We start from the raw sequence: 21,001 nt of genomic DNA on the forward strand, positions 1-21,001 counted from the left end.
CAACCGTGTTCTCTAACCCTTCCACTACGTGTGACGATGTTGTAGTCGCCAGAGCTATCAAGCGTATCCGTGTAGTATGCGACCGATTAAACAATCGATGGTGATTGACTGTCATGAAGATGATATTACGTATAAGAGAGATGTAGAAAAACTAAATAGAAGAATTTAATATATTAATATTAAAAGTTTTTTTTTATTATATATTATATGTATACAAATAATGAATACTATAACGATAGCAATAAAATGAGAAAATTGTTAATAATAATTTAAATTTAAATAAATAAATAAACGATTATAATATTCTCTAAAAATTGAATATACTGATAACAATTATGAATTACTAAATATTGTAGAATAATTGCGAGGAAGAAAATAAATTTATTATATGTAATAGTAAGCTGCGCAATTGTAAGTTAATGATGAAAGAGTAGTATTACATCAAGTGATAGCAGTAGAAATAGAACGTGGCAGGTCAGACACGCGATACACCTTATATTCGCTGATCAGATCTAGCAGTCGATGGCGAGAAAGATCGCTGAATTCGTGACAAATCGACCGTTTCCGGTAATCCCAGGATGAGAGAGCCCTGATAAGACCAACTCGGCCAAGACCGATGGCACATTCAGACGTACTCGACGTTCTGCTGCGCGTTTGTGATCCTTTACGTAACTTCCTCGACCTGGAACCATCCATCGTTCAGAAGTTTCCAGGCCGCGGCCGGACGAGTTCTCTACTAAGAACTTTTCGAAACTCGTAGCAACGCGCGAAACCTTACTTCGATATTCCGTCGGCAAGCGAAGATACCCGACGCCATTGCTAGCCGTTCCCAAAAGACGCCATCGTTGGAGTTTGTTCGCTCGACTGAAATCCGCTCGAGAGGAAAGAAATTCTCGTTGCGGTATTTTTCAAAAAAAAAACCACGGTATCTGTTTGAGCGTTAACTTCAAATATATCTCAATAATTAAACAGGAATTATATATAAAGATAAAAACTTATATATATTAATTTTATACATAATGTACGATATTAATCAAATCAACATGTAACAAATTATAACAACGTTCTACATTCTTTCGAGTGGAATCTCACTCTAAAGAGTGAACATTGAGCTAGTCTGGAAAAAGAGTTACTCAATTTTCATCTTTAAGAGTGAAATTTTACTCTTCAAAGTGACGTTTAGGATTCTAAAGATTTTATAGAGAACTGTTAATGTTAAAATTAATGTACATTACTAGAATATTTCAACTGCGTAACGCGTAAATAACTGTCAAAAATTATTTATTTCTCTTAAGCCCAGTTTTTCATTTTCTGATTAACTTGTGATTAGAATTAACTTGATAATAATATAAAAATTTTCTAATTATGATTAATCACTAAACTGATGGTTTTGTAGTAACTTTTAAAATTATTATTGCAAAACCAGTTTAGTGATTCATCATTGTTGGAAAAACACAATTTTTACATTTTAAATAATGTAAATTATAAATGATCTAAACTACAAGTTAAAAAAACCAGGTCTTACTAATTTAATGTTAGTGGACAATTATAGTAAATAGAATTGCTGATATCAAATCCAGAAAGATTTGATACCGTTTGCATTAAGCAAAAATTAAAAATGTAATATATTCGTTAGTATCTGTAGTCGTCTTCAGATATGCTACTATTAATAATAATTTACTTACAATAGAAAATATATGAAATATAATTAAATACATTACATGTGCATAATACAAAATTTAATTTCCTTGTTAATTTCCTTCGCAACAAATATCGCGGTAGCTCCAAAGCGCAATTCAGCACATGAAGGTTAAGCATGCGCGTTATTACACACATTCCGATCTGTAATCAGGAAGCGACAGAACTTCTTGTTGAGATCAATCCAACCTTTCCGCACGAGCGTTCGCTCCTGTAGACTCGACTCGTGAATGGCGCAGTATGATCTTGCGTATTCTCATACATAGTCCCTTCACCTCCACCGAGAATGGAGTGCTAGAAACGACGGAGGGAAACTATCTCGGACCGCTCTGGAACTTTCCACGGAGGTGCAGAAACTATTCGAAGCTTAGTCGAAACGGATTCATACGCATCGAAGTTGGTCAGATTCGTCGCGCGTGCCACGTAAGTCACTTCGTCCTCTCGAGAAATGTGCGGAAGGATATGAGAGAAAGAGAAATAGGGAGAGGGGGGAGGGGGGGGGAGAGAAAGAGAGAGGGAGGGAGAGAGAGCAGATTTGAGTTCCGGACCGTCTGATGCCGGATTACATCAAACTGGCATAACACACATCCGACCTAGCTAGCTGACTGGCGAACTTGCCGCTCTTGAGACTTCACCCGGAAATTCTCCTCGCTCGCTGGAGAGGAAACGCGGCTAGGGTAATTGCATCTATTCGAGCACGCCGTCAGAAACGGCAGATTGCGGACTTGGCCAACTTCGGACTACGATGACGCGAGACTCGTTCGCTGTTTATCTCTCTCACCCTCTCCGGCTCTCTCTTCTACCTTTACTGAAGATCACGCTGGCATGTAATCAGGGTTAGCTACGATTCTTATGCTAATTTTCGACACGAAACTAAGAATGCCTCGTTGAACGTACGAGCGGTCAGTGATTACGAGAGACGGAGAGAACTATCAAGGAGAGAATTGTTAAGAAATGTTATTACTTTAATGTTCATTAATGTCAAAAAAGTAGATTTAGCAAAAGTAAATTAGGAGAATTTAATTTTTTAAGAAGTTAAATTTGTTTTTCTGGAAAATTGATAAAAATCTCATCACACATAGTATATAATTTTAAAAGCGCATTTGGAGAATTGTCATATTAGGATCATTTTACTTACTTAGTAAAGTGCGTTAGGTTTTCCGGACAGTTTTAATAGAATAGTTTGTTTTCTTTCGCAAAGTAAAGTCGAAGAAGGGGGGAGGGGGTGTCTAGTTAGGAGTTAAAAGACAGATAGACGACGGGAATCGTGCGATCATTCAACCGTTCCTCGATTCACGAAACGGCGAGTTTTTCTCAACATATTTCAGGAATCTTCCCTTTGCTTCTTTGCTTTGGTTCATGGAAGACATTCCGATTTCCATAAGCGACGTCCGGCGGAGACGTTTAAACGACGACAGGCCAAACGTGGGTAATCCACCGTCAAAGCGCACGCGAGCACACGATCCAATAAACGATCGACAGTAAAGCGTCCCTTTGACGTGTGTTCATACATGGCTAAGCGAGACCTCCTTTTGGAGGACGGTCGCTAGCTAACGGAAGGACCGACTTGTCGTCGAACAAGTAAGAACATACAGGTCAGTATACACACACATACGTACACATATATTCACACAGAATATCACCACATCACTATGAACACACTCTTGCCAGGCAATATGGTCGCAACTTATGAGCCTCCCGTGTGAATCGGCGTATGTTCACCGTCATGTGGGGAAGATGTACGTACAAGTTCACACGTGTAGGCCACGTGCACGAACACATACGCTCGTTCCTCCTTACCACTTCTCGTAGATTTCGTGCGGTAGGAGGAGAGGGAGGGAGAGTCCCGCGGAGGGAAAATCCTTTGGCCAGCGAAGCTTGGATAATCGCGCTTCAAGCTATAGACGCGCCTTTCCCCGTCGCGATAAGAGAGAGAGAGAGAGAGGGGGGGGGAGGAGGGAGAAAGCTCGCTTTGCTGCAATCGCAGCCTGCTCATCCACGTGGAAATCATAGCTCGCTGCGGGAGCCATCGGGACTCGAAATTGTCCGGAAACGCTTGCCGGGCTGTCCTCGGCGGAGTTCTCTTTTCTCCCTCCACAACGTAGTAAGGGGATGGGCGGTAGAGGAGTAAGACGGCTGCTAGCCGACTGCCTCTTCGGGGATTTGAGCGTAAAGAGACCTCCCGGAAGATTGTCTGAGGATCTCCTTGTAATTCGATGGCGACGTTCGAAAAGACGCACCGCGTCGATCGGACGCAGATCGAAATCGAATGTACTTGAAGAAAGTATTACAATCACTGAGGAACGATTTTAAAACTAGATAAGTCTCGCAGAAGGTGATTATTGGTATTGCTAAAAATGCATTATGTAACTAGATTAATAAAACTGTTCAAATATAAGCTCGTCAATAAGTTTTTAAAATTAGGTCTTGAAAGAAAAAAAATTCAAATATTATAAAATTATATTCATATACTTATATTATGTCTATATACCCTATAATATCTACTAAAGATGTATCAGGTATTGTTTGTGCAAAATGATTGGAAATTTATACCTCTGTATAAAAATAAATGTTATATATATATTGTATTATACAGGGTCGCCCATCGAAAACAAAATAGACTTCTTTTGACGTATAATTCCTACCCTCAACTTCGATCCCCTAAGCGAGGGGTTGCCAATCTTTAAAAAATTTTAAATGGGAAAGGGGGTCAAATGATACATCGTTAGAAAGATCTTTCAATTTCCTACATTCCTATGTTTGATTTTTTAAACTCGATTCGTTTAGAAGATACGGAATGTTAAATATTAAACAAACAAATCTTTATATCTTCAAACCATTTTCTTTATTGTCTATCGAATCAGTCCATTAATAAGTTGCAAGGGATGTCTAAATATGTACCATCGTGTAATTTAGTGTAGTAATTGTTCGAAATGTTGATCACCGATTTCCATACGATAATTAAAAGATTCTGCTCGAAATGTTGTCGTATATTCTGGAGCATTTGTGGGCTGATTGATTTGACGGCATTCGTCTACAATACGTTGATCTCCTAAAGAAATTGGTTGTATTGCATAAATTTGACTTTTTAAGTGACCCCACAAAAAGAATCCAATAGCGACAAATCCGAGAAAGCCATTCAATAGTGCCTCTCCTTCTAATCCAACAACCCCGAAAAGTTTTATCCAAATATTCACGAACAAACCGTGCATAGTGTAAAGGAGCTCTGTCCTGTTAGAATATCAATTGATCTTCGACATAATGTTCATCATTCTCGATAATATCAGTTATCATTCGATCAATGATGTCTTCTAGCAATTCCAAATACATATTCCCATTCAAATTATGAGATAGAAAAAAGGGTCCAATGAGACGATTGCCAAAAATGCCAGCCCAAACATTTAATTTTTGTGAATATTGGACTTGTATGAATTACATGAAATATCTTCAGATTAGAATCTACGCAATAACGACAATTATGGCGATTCATTGTACTATTTAAGAAAAAAGAACATTCGTGAGAAAAACAGATATTAAAAAGGAAATTTGGATTATTCGTCACCCGTTCACTTATGACTTCACAAAATTGCAAACGATGGTCAAAATTGTCCTCATTAGGTTTCTGTAGCAACTTAATTTTATATGGATGGAACTTGTGGTGTTTCAAAATTCGTTGAATACTAGTTTGATTAACACCAGATACAGCAGCCAATTGCCTCGTACTCAATATAAGATCGACAGCAACATAGCCCAGAACTGCCACTTTCGGTTGATTTAAATCTAGTCTTTTTAAATTTTGCCACTAACTCCAAAACATACTTGCGGTCGATATGCCTATTTGCATGTTTTTGATTGAATAGTTCAGCTGTTTTGTTAGCACATCCATTATTTCCAAAAAAAGTACAATCATTTCAACCCTTTCTGCAATCGAGTAAACCATACCGAAATTCATTTGTCATACACACTAGGTAGATACTGTATGGTCTTACTTGAAGATTACATTGAAGAAAGCCTCGTAGATTCATAATATTAAGAATAAAATCAAAACATTAGTGCACAGTAGAAATAACGATTGGAATTCACAACACTTTGGATGTTTTTAAACATACCTTGCTACTAAAAGTCAGAATCTCTATTATTGTATAGAAATTGAGAGTCAACATTTTGAACAATTATTACGTTAAATTATATGATGGTACGTATTTAGACATCCCTTGCAACTTATTAATGGACTGACTCGATAGACAATAAAGAAAAAAGTTGGAAGCTACGAAGATTTGTTTGTTTTAGATTTAATATTCTGTATCTTTTAAATGAATTGATTGAGTTTAAAAAATCAAACATAGGAATATAGGGAATTAAAAGATCTTTCTAATGATGTATCATTTAACCCCTCTTCCGATTTGAAATTTTTTAGGGATTAGCGTCCCCACTTAGGGAGTCAAAGTCGAAAATAAGAATTATGTGTCAAAAGATGTGCTTCTTCCAACAAGTTGACCTGGTTTTGGTTTCTTCAAGAAACCATTTTTGTAGGAGTTATTCAGTCTGTTTCGTTTCCGATGCATCATCACCCTATATATAGATATGAAACAGTTTAAGAACAGTATTTATATATTTATCAATATAATTTTATAGTTTAAATGAAAACTTTCTCATTTTATCTTTGCAATTTTTTCAAAACATGTCTTATTAAATGTAATGTTTTTATATTGAAATAATTTTTTATTCAGGTTCTAAATTGCCGCTAAACTATTTGTATTTATTAGGAGAGCCGGAGATCCGTTATCACAGTTTTTGAATAATGACTTTTAGAAAGATGTAAATGTAAGATTTTGAAACATTTTATACGTTATAATATATCTACATCCTCCTAAGTATAAAAAAAAATATCACTCTTGAATTTGATACATCTTTGTACAAATAAGTTATTTAGATTTAAATAAAGCTGCGAAAATGTGACAATTAGCTCCTTATGCTCGGAGTTTCAAAGTTAACAACATATTTTTTATTTGAATAAAATATATAGAAAATGCAGTTTTTATTTTGGTGTCATTTCTAAATAATAGTAATTATAATATTGATACAAGTAAAATAATATTTTAATCATAAAACATGTAACTTATTTTGTATTATATAGCTTATATATACAAAAAATGAAAAAAATACATATATCTAAATAAAATATTATATTCGTAAATATATATTCTTTAAAACATGTCGATCTAAAGAGATTCAAATTGACTGTCACTTAATAGCCGCATATTTTGGTCAATTTATCTCATTTATAGTTGTTTTTAGTAAGAAATTCTATTCACAAAATTTATTACAATGATAATGCTAAAAACTAATTAATAACAAAAAAAGAGATGAGAAAAATTTACTTAACAGCTTCATTTTCTTAAAAGTTGTACGTAATATGCATGACGTTTTTGGCGCAAACTATTTTACACAACAATTTAATACCATACCAGTAATCTGCAGCAAAAAGAAGACGAATGCTCTACTATGTATACTAATTGAGTTATTAGCTTTTTGACAATCAATCCCCGTATAACAATTGGTCTCCCCTACCTTTTACCCATGAATGCAATGTAGAAAAATCTATTTTTTTCATAATTTTTCATTTGATTAAAAAATATGCGTGATATATCCTTAAAGAGCTAGTCTATGATCAATACTGAACGTTGACGAATTTACATACGTTAACATTTATTAATCTTTAGTTTAAGAACTTATTCGTTATAAAATACAGTGCACAATTGTAGTTTTGTATAATCATTCAAATTGTTAGGTTACATAAGTACGTTGTTGATAAATTGCGATTTGAAAGGAGACCTTGTCAAAGTATTAAGTAAAGCATCTTTAGAACATGTTTTATTAACCATGAAGATATATGTATATATAGTTCTCACTCACGAATGCGAGACTGGCCGATCGAAAATATCAAGTGCGAGGATAAATATCCTCGTCGCGCGTATTTCGTTTGAAATTTTTCACGGTATGTCTACCGAAGAATCTGAGAATGATCCCCTTAGAGGTCAGGGACCGAGTGCGGGAAGTACCATATCGCGAAATCTACCGACGAGCAGCAGTAGCAGCAGCAGCAGCAGCAGTTCGAGGTTTGAGGTTCGCAGACTCTCGTCGTACGGGGACGGTATTGGATGTCATCACGAGAGAGATTACGTGCAGCTTTGAAAGAGCCCCCCTATCTCACTTCCACTTCCATTCACCCTTCTTCCTTCGCTCTTCATCCACCAGCGTCGATTCGCGCGTCGCTATTTCAGCTACCCTACTTTCTCGCCGTTCGCGCGATGCGCGACGCACTTTCAGTGTCCCCCCCCCCCTCTCCCCACCCTTCGGTTCTCTTCAGCAACTCGGTCGGGAAGAACCTCCGTACTAAAGGGCGCCAGCTCTCATATCCCATTTGCCCCTATTTTTCATAAGCGATATTAGAATCTATCATCGGAGCCCGACCAGACGCTCGCCTCCGCTCTAGAAACGACAGCTATGAAGGTGGTAGGTATCGATAAAAAAAGATAGAGAGAGAAAGACTCCCCCCCCCCCCTTCATCCCGATTATCTGCAAGGTGGGATGCCACGGTCGCTGACGATTATCGATCCCATTGGAGCGACGACGTGAATGGATCCAGACTTGTGCCGATCGCAAAGACCGCTATGCTCTCGACAGCGGAGAACGGCTGAGAGTCGAGCTGCCCTATATATTATCGCAGTTGCCACGATATTTCATTCATCGCGACCTCTCGATCTCCACCCTTCTTCCCTGCTCAGTCGATTTTCAATTGCGGGCATGCGCTCCTCGCGCGAACTCAATAACATTTCCATCTCCTCACCCCTACCGCGTTAGCAAAGTGCCGCGTAAAAATTTCTTAGACGCGTCTATTTTATTTGAAATCGAAGGCTTTTAATCTTGATGACCTTCCACTTCTACATTAAGTTTTGGTAAGAATGTGAGGAGTGCGCTATAGTTGGATTTATGGGACCTTCGTTGTTCCATAAGTTGGCTCCTTATCACTCTCTCATGCAAAAAAAGAGCGTAAATAAAGAGATGGAAAAAAATAAAAAATTTAAAGATCGAAGATTAAAGAATAAATTGACTGATAAAATGAATTGTTATTGCAATTATAACTCTATGATATTCATTATCACAAAGATGGTTTTAGTTAATTAAATCGGCATTAGCCGATTAATACATTATTAAACTTATCTGACGATTGATTAAAAATTAATTTTTCTGAGAGTGATTTTTGTTTTCCATTTATTATTGGCACATACGAGTATATATGTAATAACTTATACATAAGCATTTCATTAGCATTGTGTGTCAAATTTCTTACATCAAATTTTAAACAGATCTTTTGTTTTTTATATAAAAATATGGAGTTAATAGATATATAGTTTTAAAAATTAATTGCAAGATCGCAATGGAAAACAAAATTTACGACCATTAATCATTTCATAAATGTAAGAAATTTTTAGCTCAACGTTTAATCTCTTGAGGTTTCAAACGCAAAAGGATTACTTTTTTAACATGCTCTTTTTTATTTTGTTCCTAATCACGCGTTCCTTCATGCTTCGCAATAAGTTCTTCTATGCGACTATCGATCCGCATGCCATGAATTCGCAAAATGCCGTCACGATTTGTGTAGGCAGCACATATCCGGAAATTTATGTTATTTATCTTCCCCCGTATTTACCGCGGCTTGCGATTTACCGTGATTACTAATTATAGCTTCAACTCGGGCTCGTTAATTACCTCCGCGCCGGCGGAATGGCGACATTATTGACTCGTTAAATAGGATAGATTTCAGACGTATTTCTGACACATTTGCACGCAATGAAATTGCAATGGTTTTTTCGTAATAATGTGGCATATTAAAGAAAGAAACGAAAGGAAAAGTGTACTTACCTCTATGCCTGTTAGTTTGCTTGTCGAACATCAGCATAGCATCTTCGATCTGAAATGCAAAAAACATTTGATTAGAGAGAAATAAAGCTTTAATAAAATAAACAATATACATTTAAAAAAATTTAAAAACAAATAAATTTATTTACAGATTTCCAACATATTAAGAGTTCTTTAGTAGATGCTTCTTAAGCATCAAAATTTAATTGTAATATTATTTCATCAGTAGTTTAACTACGTTTTTAAGTCCGATATAAAATATCGGCGCGCAATTCAAAATGACTACAAATATGGAATTAGGCGATAAACTTAATTTCTGCCGTTTTTCGTCTCCAAATTTTTTCCCATAACATGCAAGCGTTTTGAGATGACCATTGGAGTAACATTTAATACTTTCGACAACTCTAAAAGCGTTTGAGCTGATCCTCATCAAGCAATTCTTGCAGCTCGACATTTTCAAATTTTTTCGGCTGTCCGCGATGTTCTTTATCTCTCAGATCAAAATCACCGTTTCAAAAGTGTTCAAACCAAACTGTACATGTTCTTTCCGATGGAGTTTCATCACCAAACACTTCGAATAACAAACGATGCGTTTTAGCTGCGGTTTTCTTGAAGTCGAAATAGTGAAGAAGCACACGTCGGAAAAACATCTTATCGCAATTCATTTTCAATCGATTACAAAATCTTTTTGGTGTCGAGAAATCTAACTTGTGAAGACTGAATCACTTTCAGTAATGTCCAAACTACATAAGACATGCGATGTCACAGTTTACCGTAGAAACTCGTCGGCGTTGGAGCCGATACCCTCCAGGGAACGGCAAGAATTAAGTTTACCATCTAATATATATATATATAATGGCCGTTCCTATTTCTTATTAGTTGTGTTCTCACATGTACGGTATAATAAGATTCTTATTGTTTAAACAATATACAGTTTAATCTAATAAATAATTTACAATTTAATGTAATTAAATTAAATAGTTCAGTTTAATTTAATTTAATTCAATAAAATTAAGTGAATTAGAGATTAGATAATTAGTTTGAACTTCTATATTGATTTTACATGCTGTTTATTAGCATTCATAAATTTATATACTTTTCTTAATTTTGTTTATATTGATTAAGTCTTTCAAGTTTATAGTTTTTTCTTTATGGTGGTATTTTCTCACGATGAGATCAAATCAGAATTATATTGTCGGATAAGGAGTATGATAAACGTGCAGCTTTAGTAAAGTATCTTATTTACTAAAGCCGCTGTCATAAATTAAGCGGCTTACTGACGATCGAAGTAACCTATATTTGATATAAGACCTCGTAGTAAACCCCTTGGCGTGTTAGAGGTGCAAAGCACCCCTGTCAAAGCCTCAGAAATCGTAAACGCCGTTATGGAAATGTCTTGCAATACATATATAAAAGATATTTCCAAGAAACTTCATCTCAGTGTGCCGAATGGAAGAGAACATTGTATGTATATCGAATATTTTTGACAAATCATTTCATATTAATGGTAAATATCTAACGACATATATCTGTAAATAGAAAATCTAATGGCTAAATTCTAAGCAAAATCGTAATGCTCATAACATATTTCTGTAAGCTTGTAAGAATTTTTTAAGTGCTTATACCTTTATTTTTACAGACAGCTTCTTACTAGCCATAAAATTTATAAGAAATCATATATATATTTACGAATAATGGTACGTCGTACGCATAAAATTAAAAATAATAGTCATAAGTTCTTACAAGTTTTACGAGAACATGTTAGGAGTCTTACGACTCTGTTTAGAATTGACTGATTAATGTCTAGGATTAATGGTTTCTTCTGTGGTAAAATCATTAACTATCTTTCTTCACAAATTGTATAAACATTTCAAAATGAAATTTCTTAAAAATAATTGTGATCATCTAACAAACTTATAACGATATTATTAATTCATGTAACATGATTACACTATGTATAAATCAAATTACGTATATTATTAACTGTATGTAAAGTTAATATGATGCAGCTGTAGTATTATATAATGATTATATGAATTAATCGCACATAATATTATCATAAATTATGATCAGTACTACAACTAATAGCCTAGAATAAAAAACTATCGATTTCTTAACTAAAAAAAAAAATATTAAAAGCAAGAATTAACGAAGATTTAAAGGTACAATATTTACTAATCAATTAAATAAGATTACATCTTTCTTTGGAACTACTAATACTAAATAATACATGTTATTAGTCGATATTACTGTGTTCGAAACGACAATATTTGCTCATCAAAGGATATCGTCAATAAGATTGATTTTTAAATAATTCCAATAACATCAGTCAAATGACGAATAAGATCTCTTGTATCTTTACGAGAACCACGTATCGTAAAGCACAGCTGGTCAGAGATTTACGGAGCATGTTGCTGAGACGAGAAGTTGGTAGAAAGTGGCGAAGGGCGGATGGCTCTGTATATGGTTAAAGCGCGAGCGGAGCTCTAGAGAGGCGTAGGAAGCGCGCTAGTAGGATTTATGGGACAGGAGAAACAATAGGGATTACTCTTACCCCCTTCGTTGTTCCTTGAGTTGGCTCCTTCTCACTCTCTCATGCGGCAACAACTATCGATAGTCTACAGCATTAGAACAGCAAGCGATATTCTTCTGACGCGATGTTTGAGTAAAAAAAATATGAACTTTCGTGTGTACTCAATAAATGTATTTTCTAGATATATACGTTTTATGTTTGTGTTTTAATCATTTACATTTTTTAAGATACTCTAATTATAATTAAATTTAAGTAAGAACCTTTCCTTTCCAGAATAAAATGGGATACTGTATGAAAAACGATGTCGGAATTTACAATTTATTACGTATGTATAAATTTATGTAATATAATTATTAATATAATATTATGATATAATTATTAAAAATGTTTAATATGGAATGATTCAAGATAAATTAAATGAGAAGAATAATAAGATTAAGTTGCGCGAACGGAAGCGATTGATTTAAAATAATTCCAAACTTACATTTTGATTGACATCTATAAATACTAATAAAAACATTGATATAATTTTGATTACATTTTAGTTGGTTGATTTAGTTTACTGATTAGATAATAATTAATAAATGTTAAGCACGTAGTAATAACGCTTGTCACGTTTCCGTTCCGTCCTCTCGTCTTGCTGTGTAATAAAATTTTAATGAAATTCGCGCGACGATCGCGCCGCTGTCTGTGGCAAGAAAGTCGCGGAAAAATGCCAAGGGAATCGAGTGTCTTAGCTGACATTTGTTGCGACTTTTATTTTTCGAGGGGTGGCATGCCTTTTACGAGGGGGTTGACGGCAGCGGGAACAAGAACAAGGGAACGGGCGGTCTTTTAATGAAAACGCAAGAGGCATCATGGCGTAAGATAAGACCGCCAGCGGAGGAGCCATCCGTCGTTATCTACACCTTTCCACCCTTTTCTTTTGCACAGTGTGGATGTCCTTTCCATTTTATTCCTTAATGCTGCAGTCTTTGTTGTGGCTGTTATATTGATGTATTCTCGACGGTCGAATCAGTTTGAGTTTTTCATTCGATGTTGCGAATTCTCGCATCGCAGTCAGCGACAATGGCTTCGATCAAGAACGAGATTTCTCCATTCCGATCACTACGTGAGAAAAATACGTGAGGTTTCCTTCTCTATCGGCTTCGTTAGCATTTCACTCAAACGGAAGCGTCTTTGAATCTTTGCATTTGCCAGCCTTTTTTAGTGGTTTTTTAATCTGTAAAGCTTTTTTATATATATGCTCACACGTTCAACAACGTGTTGTTGTCTTGATTTTTAAGCTACAATGGATGAAATCATTCTTCTTCCAAAACAAACTATAATTACTTCGTCCGAACGTATTCACTAATGACTCTCCCTTTTTTTTTTAACACGGAGATCTTCGCAAACTGGCAATCATGAATTTCCCTCATTATCTCGAATAATTATCGCGGGTCGCAATGCAGTTTTGCGGGTTTCACGTGTATCGTTGCATTACGAGTATCTATTTCCTGCGATATGTAATATTCAGCACGCGGCACATTATGCATCCACGTATTTACTTCATTAAAAATACATTTCCCGGATGTGTTTAATATTGATTCTATATAAATTAATATAATTATCGTACGATGCAGTACCAGTAACGTCGAGTACGAGAGATAAGCGAATATTATATAAAACGTTTGTTATTTTACTGTCGTTTACGCGCGATCTGATTTTCTGCATGATAAATTTTCTTTTTTCTCTCTCTAATGATTTCTATATTACATTTTCTTTAATAAATTGAGATTATCTTGATGTTTTCTTTATAAATATAGTAAATATGTACTAAAACAAGAACAAATATTTAATACATTTAATATACATATTCATTAAGGCATAATGTGTTTAATAATAATAAAATAATAACTGAATGAGTTATAGACTCCTTAAATCACAACGGATAAGACAAAATTCGTAAAAAAGTATTATATATATATATATAAAAGCATAATATGTATATTTAATAAGACATGAAAGAAAAATAATATTGTTTGGGCATTTTTAATTCAATTAGTTTTTATAAAATTACGTATATTATAAATAACGTTAAAAACTGATCTCAATCAATAGAACACTTAACAAAAATAATCGTAACTTTCATCCATGCTTTATACTCATATGTATTTAATATCTCACTTCTGTTTCGTGAGGAATAAACAAAAAAGATTTATCGGGAGAAAACTGTTACTCAAATAATTCACCTGAAAAGTTGTGCAGTTACAAATATTTCTCATCGGTGCAGTTGGTTTATTTGGCTGCAATAACTTTTCGAAACATGGAACTCGCGCAGATAAGACGTAAAAAATGGACGTACTTTTCCTGGGTACCAATCTACTTTTGACAAATGGAATCGGTATCCTCTTCCAAAGAAAGAATAATTCTGTCGAGAATGGAAGAAGGGCAGAGAATCTTGGTTTGCACGCAGATTGAAATTCCAAAGACACGCCGGTGTAACCTTAAGGAAATGGCGATAACGGGAAAACGTAACGCGAAGTGGCCTTGTAACTTCCTAAACTTCTTCCCTTTACTACGCTAGTCCGGAAAATACGTAGTACGAAAGGTTATCGAAGAGAAAGAGGAGAAGGAGGAGAAGGACGAGGAAGTGGAGGAAGAGAAGGAGGAAGAGGAGGAGGAGGAGGAGAAGGAAGGTAGGGAAGACAAGAGTCGGCGGCGTCGTCCCCGGAGAGCAATCGAGTTCTGGTGAGTGGGCGAGACGTACCTTATTACAAGTTCGATTCCACTGGTGTTACAGCTCTCGGTGGACCGAGCTGTAGATTGCTGTCTTACTGCCCTCGCCCTTTATATCGTGAGACCTTTCCTCCGAGGCAAAGCCGTCATTTTTCTCGTCATCTCTTCATCGTACTGACGCTTACTTTAATCTTTTTGTGTATTTCCATTCTTTTCAAACCAACTAATTTAAAAGGGGTAAAAATTTGGGCCAGAGTATTATAGAACACTTTTGCGAATCGCTTCTCGCACTTCGAGCCTCTGTAGTCGATAACTTGCTGACGAAGTCTTTCAATTTATTCATTTTAGAAAAATATTATTTTATTTTCGATCGAATAGTAAAAAAAGCATGCATTTATCAATTATCGCGTGCATCAATTATTATTGTCTGTCATAATCCGCTTCATTGGTGCTCCATTGTAAAATAACAGCCGTGGATGCGCCTGGATCGAATTTCCGACGTGCAATTATGTACAATAAAGAGATAGCCAAAATAACTGAAAATGCTCATTTTTCCACGCTAATGATTATTATTAATAAGCATTGTCGAGAAGGAAATGCAGTTGACTCTTTTACGATATAAACACCACGTGAATAATATTTTGTTAGGTGAGTATAAAATAGAATAAATTATTAAAATGTTTGAGATGACAAATTAACGTATCGTTTTTGCACACACATAAATAATTTCATCTCACTTTTTCAGGAAAATATTTTTAAACTATCATCGTTTTCTAAAATATTGTAAGAAGCTTTAAAAATGAAAAAAAGAAATCGCTTACCAATAATACCGCTTAGCAAACTTTACAGTCTCTATATATTTGCAATTCATCTGTTGATTTTGTCCAGCGTTTCATTGGATTTCGCTTTGCTACCAACATTTTCCGATTTGCCTTTACATTTTATGTAATCTCCAGGAACATACGGAGCAAAAAATATCCTTTAAATATTTGCATTAAGGAAAGAGTCATCAGAAAAGGTTAAGACTAGTTAAGACAATGATTATGAGAAGTTTATGATTTTAGTATTCATCTTGTCAGTCTAACAATAAGTATTCTAAGTAATTTAAGCTAATTAATTCAATATTCGTAAGAAGATATATCGTCTGTTTATATTTTTTTAAATTAAACAGCGTATTTCGTTGCGCGTACTAATGTCATAATACGTACATTAAAGTATTGTGTCTTTAATCCCAGTGTATCTAAAAGTTTGTACACGTATCTAGTCTGAAAATCTCTCCGACAATACGTAAATCTCTTGACATTTGAAAATGTGAAAGAGATATTCATGATGAATGTGATTTATAAAGAAGTTCGTGCTTTAAATCAGGAAAAGTGAACGATCTATTTCGATGAGTATACTTCGGTCAATTTATCACGTTACAAAATTCCACAGTCCGTGTATTCTGTACTCATGCACCACATGCGACTAAACTGCGAATCTGCGCTTGAAAGCTGGAAGTTATCTCAATCGATCGCGACATCGAATCGAACGCAACGAACCAAAACGGTGATTCCCATTCGAACTTGTTTCGTAGCTTCGCGATCCGCGTTGCAATGCGATACACGCTTCGAGTGCGCATACGTGCATACACACGCATACGCCATCCCAAGTGCACTTCATGAAACTTATCACCAAAGTTCACAGAACCGGATACTTCAGTAACATGGGCTTCGATGTGCTTAAATTCATTTTCGAACGCGGAGCATCGAGTTTCCACAACCCCCATCCTGCGTGTGCGGCTCGTATTGTGTGCGCCGTATCTTTTTTATTTTGTTTCGCTCCTCCGTTCCTCGCTTGTCCCGAGCTTCCTTTTCGAAGATAAACGAGAACGAATGCACCGTGCTTCGAGAACGCTCTCCATCGAAAAGTTTTTTTTTTTTCCGAGTTGATTAAAGGCCGCGCCGCGACCTGCGCTAAAGTTACAAAGTCGGATTCTATTACCTGTGTATGCGGTAAAACAATCTACGGTCGTGGCTCATTTGCAGCGAAATTGCGGTTCGCGACATTGTCGACGCACATTTCAAATTAACGCACTCATTGCGGAAATATGTGTGGAAAAATGTAGTTCGGATTATTTGAAAAAATAATATTTTCCTATTCATACATAATATACATCATGTTATATGAAATTTCTATATAAAATAAAATGCTAAATCTTTCCTCTCATTAATAGTTGAAAAAAATAGAAGATTAATGATGTCGCTTTAATATTATATGGAAGTTTCTAAAATTGCGGAGTCTATTACATTTCATCACGTTACTCATTCAGCGTTAATACCCTAATACCTGGGCGGAGAGAGCAGATAGCTATTTTGTTGCAATGTCACCAACTTAATCAAGGTGTTTTCGACCGCTTCAATTTCACCGTCGTGTTCCTCCGTGACTCATGCGATTTCGCTGTTCGGCCTGGGGTTGAATAATGACTCGGGAAGGACCCGAGATAGGGCGAGGAACTTAAGTAGCTCGCGAATGGACACTCGGCGAGAGGGTCGATCTGGTTATTCGACAACACGTAAGTCGACTCCGCCTTCATTGGTGTTCCCGGGACTCGGGAGAAGGAGGGAAAACTTTTCGGGAAAACTGCAAAGCGTTCCCAACAAACAAATTGGCCTCTTCGTCGGCTGCTGCCGCCAAAGTCATTTGCTGCTCGATACTCGATCGATGTTGAACCGAACTGTATTTCGGAGGAACGTACAGTATTTTGCGCAAGAGTTGGAAAGAGTTGTTTCCCGCTGGAATAACTTTGATGAAAAAAGAGGAGAACTCTTTTTTAGTCCTTCCTGAACGGAGCCGTCCTCTTCATTCAACGATTGGAATGGATATAGTACCTCTCTTATATACGTACCAACGCGGGGGATAATGATGGCTCTCAGACCGACAGACATCTGCCTGCTATTTTCAGATAAAACCGTTGAGTCGTGCACACGATCATCCGAGAAATATCGATAACACGCTGCGGGCATATTAATATTGCCAGGAATCTCGCAGAAGCATCAAACAAGTATCAACCTATCGGATAAATGTTTGGCATCGTTGTGCTCTCGCGCGATCAAACCACTCGATGCGACCATAAGTAATTACGCGTTCGATATTCCCTTTTTTTACATGAATATACTACACGAATATACAGCAACGTACAATCTATGAATAACAGACGATCATGCCACGTACTGCTACATGTTCAACGCTAGATAAAACTCGCAAGCAAACGACCACATGTAGCATTAAATGTCAAATGTGAATGCAATCCCATTTAGCACGCTAATTGTGAAGTACGAATATGGGCCACATTTTTTTCTCGATACAACTCTTTTAATTGTCGTGTTATATCCGATAGTCAGTATCATACTCAGGAATCCTAATTTATAGCTTTAATGCTTTATGGAATTTTTTTCTGCTTTTTGCAGAGGTTTACGTATATCTTTCGCACTGAATAATTGATACATTGACCGATAGTTATTTTCGACAAGAGTAACTTGAAAATGAAAGATCTCTGTAAATATCCGACATTTCGTGACTGCGTCACTATTATCTGAGAATAATCAAGACCTGCATAATTACTTAAATATAATTCTAAAAGTTTATACGAGCGTTTAAAATTGCATCGCCTCTACAAAAGTTCCTGCTCGAAGAGTTTTCGATTACCTCTCGTCTCCCTAAGATCGTAAAACGTATTCTCGGCGTTTACGGTGCCACTCGGACAAGCGTCGGTTGTCTGCCGATGGTCCCTTCCGAAGAAGGTACGATCTCTCTAATCTCCGAACGAGGTAACTTCGCCTTTCATCCTGCCAACCTCTTTCTTATGCGAACCGCCCGAGCATCATTTGTAACTTCCAACCCTTCTAGACATTAGCACTGAAATGTTCCGAGGGTCGTTTTATGCCTCAACCACGTTCAAATACACGAAAATGAGCGAAATATTTTGCGATATTGAGGACAAATACACGGATTTAGACTTCAGTGAAAAAAAGATTTCCACGAAGATATGCATTTCAGTAAATTTATTAATTGATGATATATCGTGATATCTTATTTATTTAAAGATTTCATAATTCAATTTACGAGTTTTCTGATAAAAGCTCTTGCAATACCTTTTGCAATATTTATAAGCGAAAAGTCTTCTTATAGTAAAATAAATTAATAAAAAGAAGTCTCTGGTAGTTCTAAAAATAAGAAATTATTGCGAAAGGATGAAATGGATGCTTGGTATTAAAAAAAATTTGATATTGTCTTCAGAGCTAATCACTAAAAAATGAAAGAAACGACATAAAATGTCTGCTCTCATATTTCAAAGTGTGATAATGTAATATATGTAAGAATTTCATTATAATAGTGAATTGGACGCTCTGGTGCCTATTAAAGCCATCATACACCGACTTAATCGGAGTGTTAAAGTGAAATGCGAATACTTTGAATTATTAAGTACATATTTTACAGTACAATAAAATACTGAGGATGTTACAATAATATATTTATATTAAACACATATCTTTACATCAATTTGTGTGCAATTGATGGCTTTAATGTGCACCGAGTGCGCACTATACAATGGAATTGGTTATAAATCAGATGTATCTTTGCGTATACTTATAGCGACATAGCGTGAGCTCTACTGTCATATTTAACGTACAATATAATCATCTAGTCCGGTAACTATCGTTTAATATCAAAGCAAAATTTGAATAAAATAAGAAATATTAAAATAAAATTTAAATAGTAAATTAAAAATAAAAAATGTATTTTTGAGTCTCTAAATTAAATTAAAACAATGCACAAACTAGTGAATTTACATTCCTGATAAAATCTAATTTTAAAATAAATTTCTCTTGAATAAATCTAACGATGATTCCAAACAAAAAGAAATAAATTGACTAATGAGGATCAGCAGGTACCCAATATGAAAATTATTTATGAAAATATTTTTTAATGGTTCAAAGATGACATTAGAATACAATAGGGAATATTTTGATTAAACTTTCGGCCACTATCAGCAAATAAAGCATAGACATCTTAAAATAAAGTTCTGTTAGTATATACACATATCTATATGTAGTTAATATAGAAGCTCATTATTTTTGAAATTCCTTGTAAGGATGTAAGAATGTATTTTAGTTGATGTGAGTAAGACCACATTTTTTCTAACTTTTCAAGCATATGATATGTATATGACGAAAAACAACATTTTATATTAAAAGTAAAAACGGAAGTGTTTTTTGGTGTCAATTTCCCGATTGCGTACTCAAACACGCATTAGAATTTTTGTGGTTCGAATATCGTTTAAACGCGTCGAAATGTGCAATACGAATGCGCAACTGTCCATGGTAGCGTTGTAAACATCGGAAGATAAATGTTACTTCGACGATGTCTGACGATGAATAGCTCTGGCTAATCCGTTATATTCTCGTACAAAATTCCGTCCTGGCATCGGTATTTCGCCGATCGACTTTCCGCACTATAATCAGTAATGATCAGATATTTATGTCACGCTAATGAAATCGTGAGCTACGATCGCGTCGGTAATGAAAAACATCGTAAACGCGCAAAGCGTTTACAAACGATCGAGATTGATCGGAGCCGAACTGTGAACGGGCAAACAGAATGCGAGCGTTTCCGATCGCTGGGCGAAATAGCGGCCGACCGGAAGCTGCTACACGTATAAACAAATCGTTTACAATCGGTACAGGGATGTGCGTTTATTGGTAGGTGATGTAAAAACACAACTGCAAACCCACCCTCTCCCTCATCATCCCTATTCTCCGACTATCGTGTGTCGCTGGGATCGTTTTGCAGTAATTTCCGCGTGAATGTTTCGCGTACGAATAGATCAATCGACGCGCTTATGCTCGTACACCTCGCGTATATTCTGTCGGATTGTGCATAAATAAAAATGCCCAACGAGATAGAGGGAAATAGTTTATTCATCGGGAATGATTGGAGGTCCATTTACGGAACATGATACGCTGATCCCCTTCCGCGTCCATCATCCCTCCTGGCACCTCCCTGATTTCCTAACCAGGTGGGTACCAGTTCGTGACCCGCGACGTACCAGGCACGACCGGGACCGTCGACGGCGGCGGCGGCGGCCGC

General features: G+C 36.0%; 1 protein-coding gene across 2 annotated transcripts in view; it reads right to left on the reverse strand.

Annotated features, from left to right (window-relative positions):
• Window positions 1–21,001, reverse strand: part of Rbp6 (RNA-binding protein 6) — a 786,239-nt gene that overhangs the window by 126,855 nt on the left and 638,383 nt on the right. For both annotated transcript variants that reach the window (XM_018509673.1, XM_018509680.1), the window contains exon 7: window positions 9,625–9,673. In XM_018509673.1, the coding sequence (XP_018365175.1) occupies window positions 9,625–9,673 (49 nt within the window). The remainder of the gene's footprint in view (window positions 1–9,624; window positions 9,674–21,001) is intronic.

The sequence above is a fragment of the Trachymyrmex cornetzi genome, unplaced genomic scaffold (genome assembly GCF_001594075.2).
Source record: "Trachymyrmex cornetzi isolate Tcor2-1 unplaced genomic scaffold, Tcor1.1 scaffold11, whole genome shotgun sequence".
Lineage (NCBI taxonomy): Eukaryota > Metazoa > Arthropoda > Insecta > Hymenoptera > Formicidae > Trachymyrmex > Trachymyrmex cornetzi.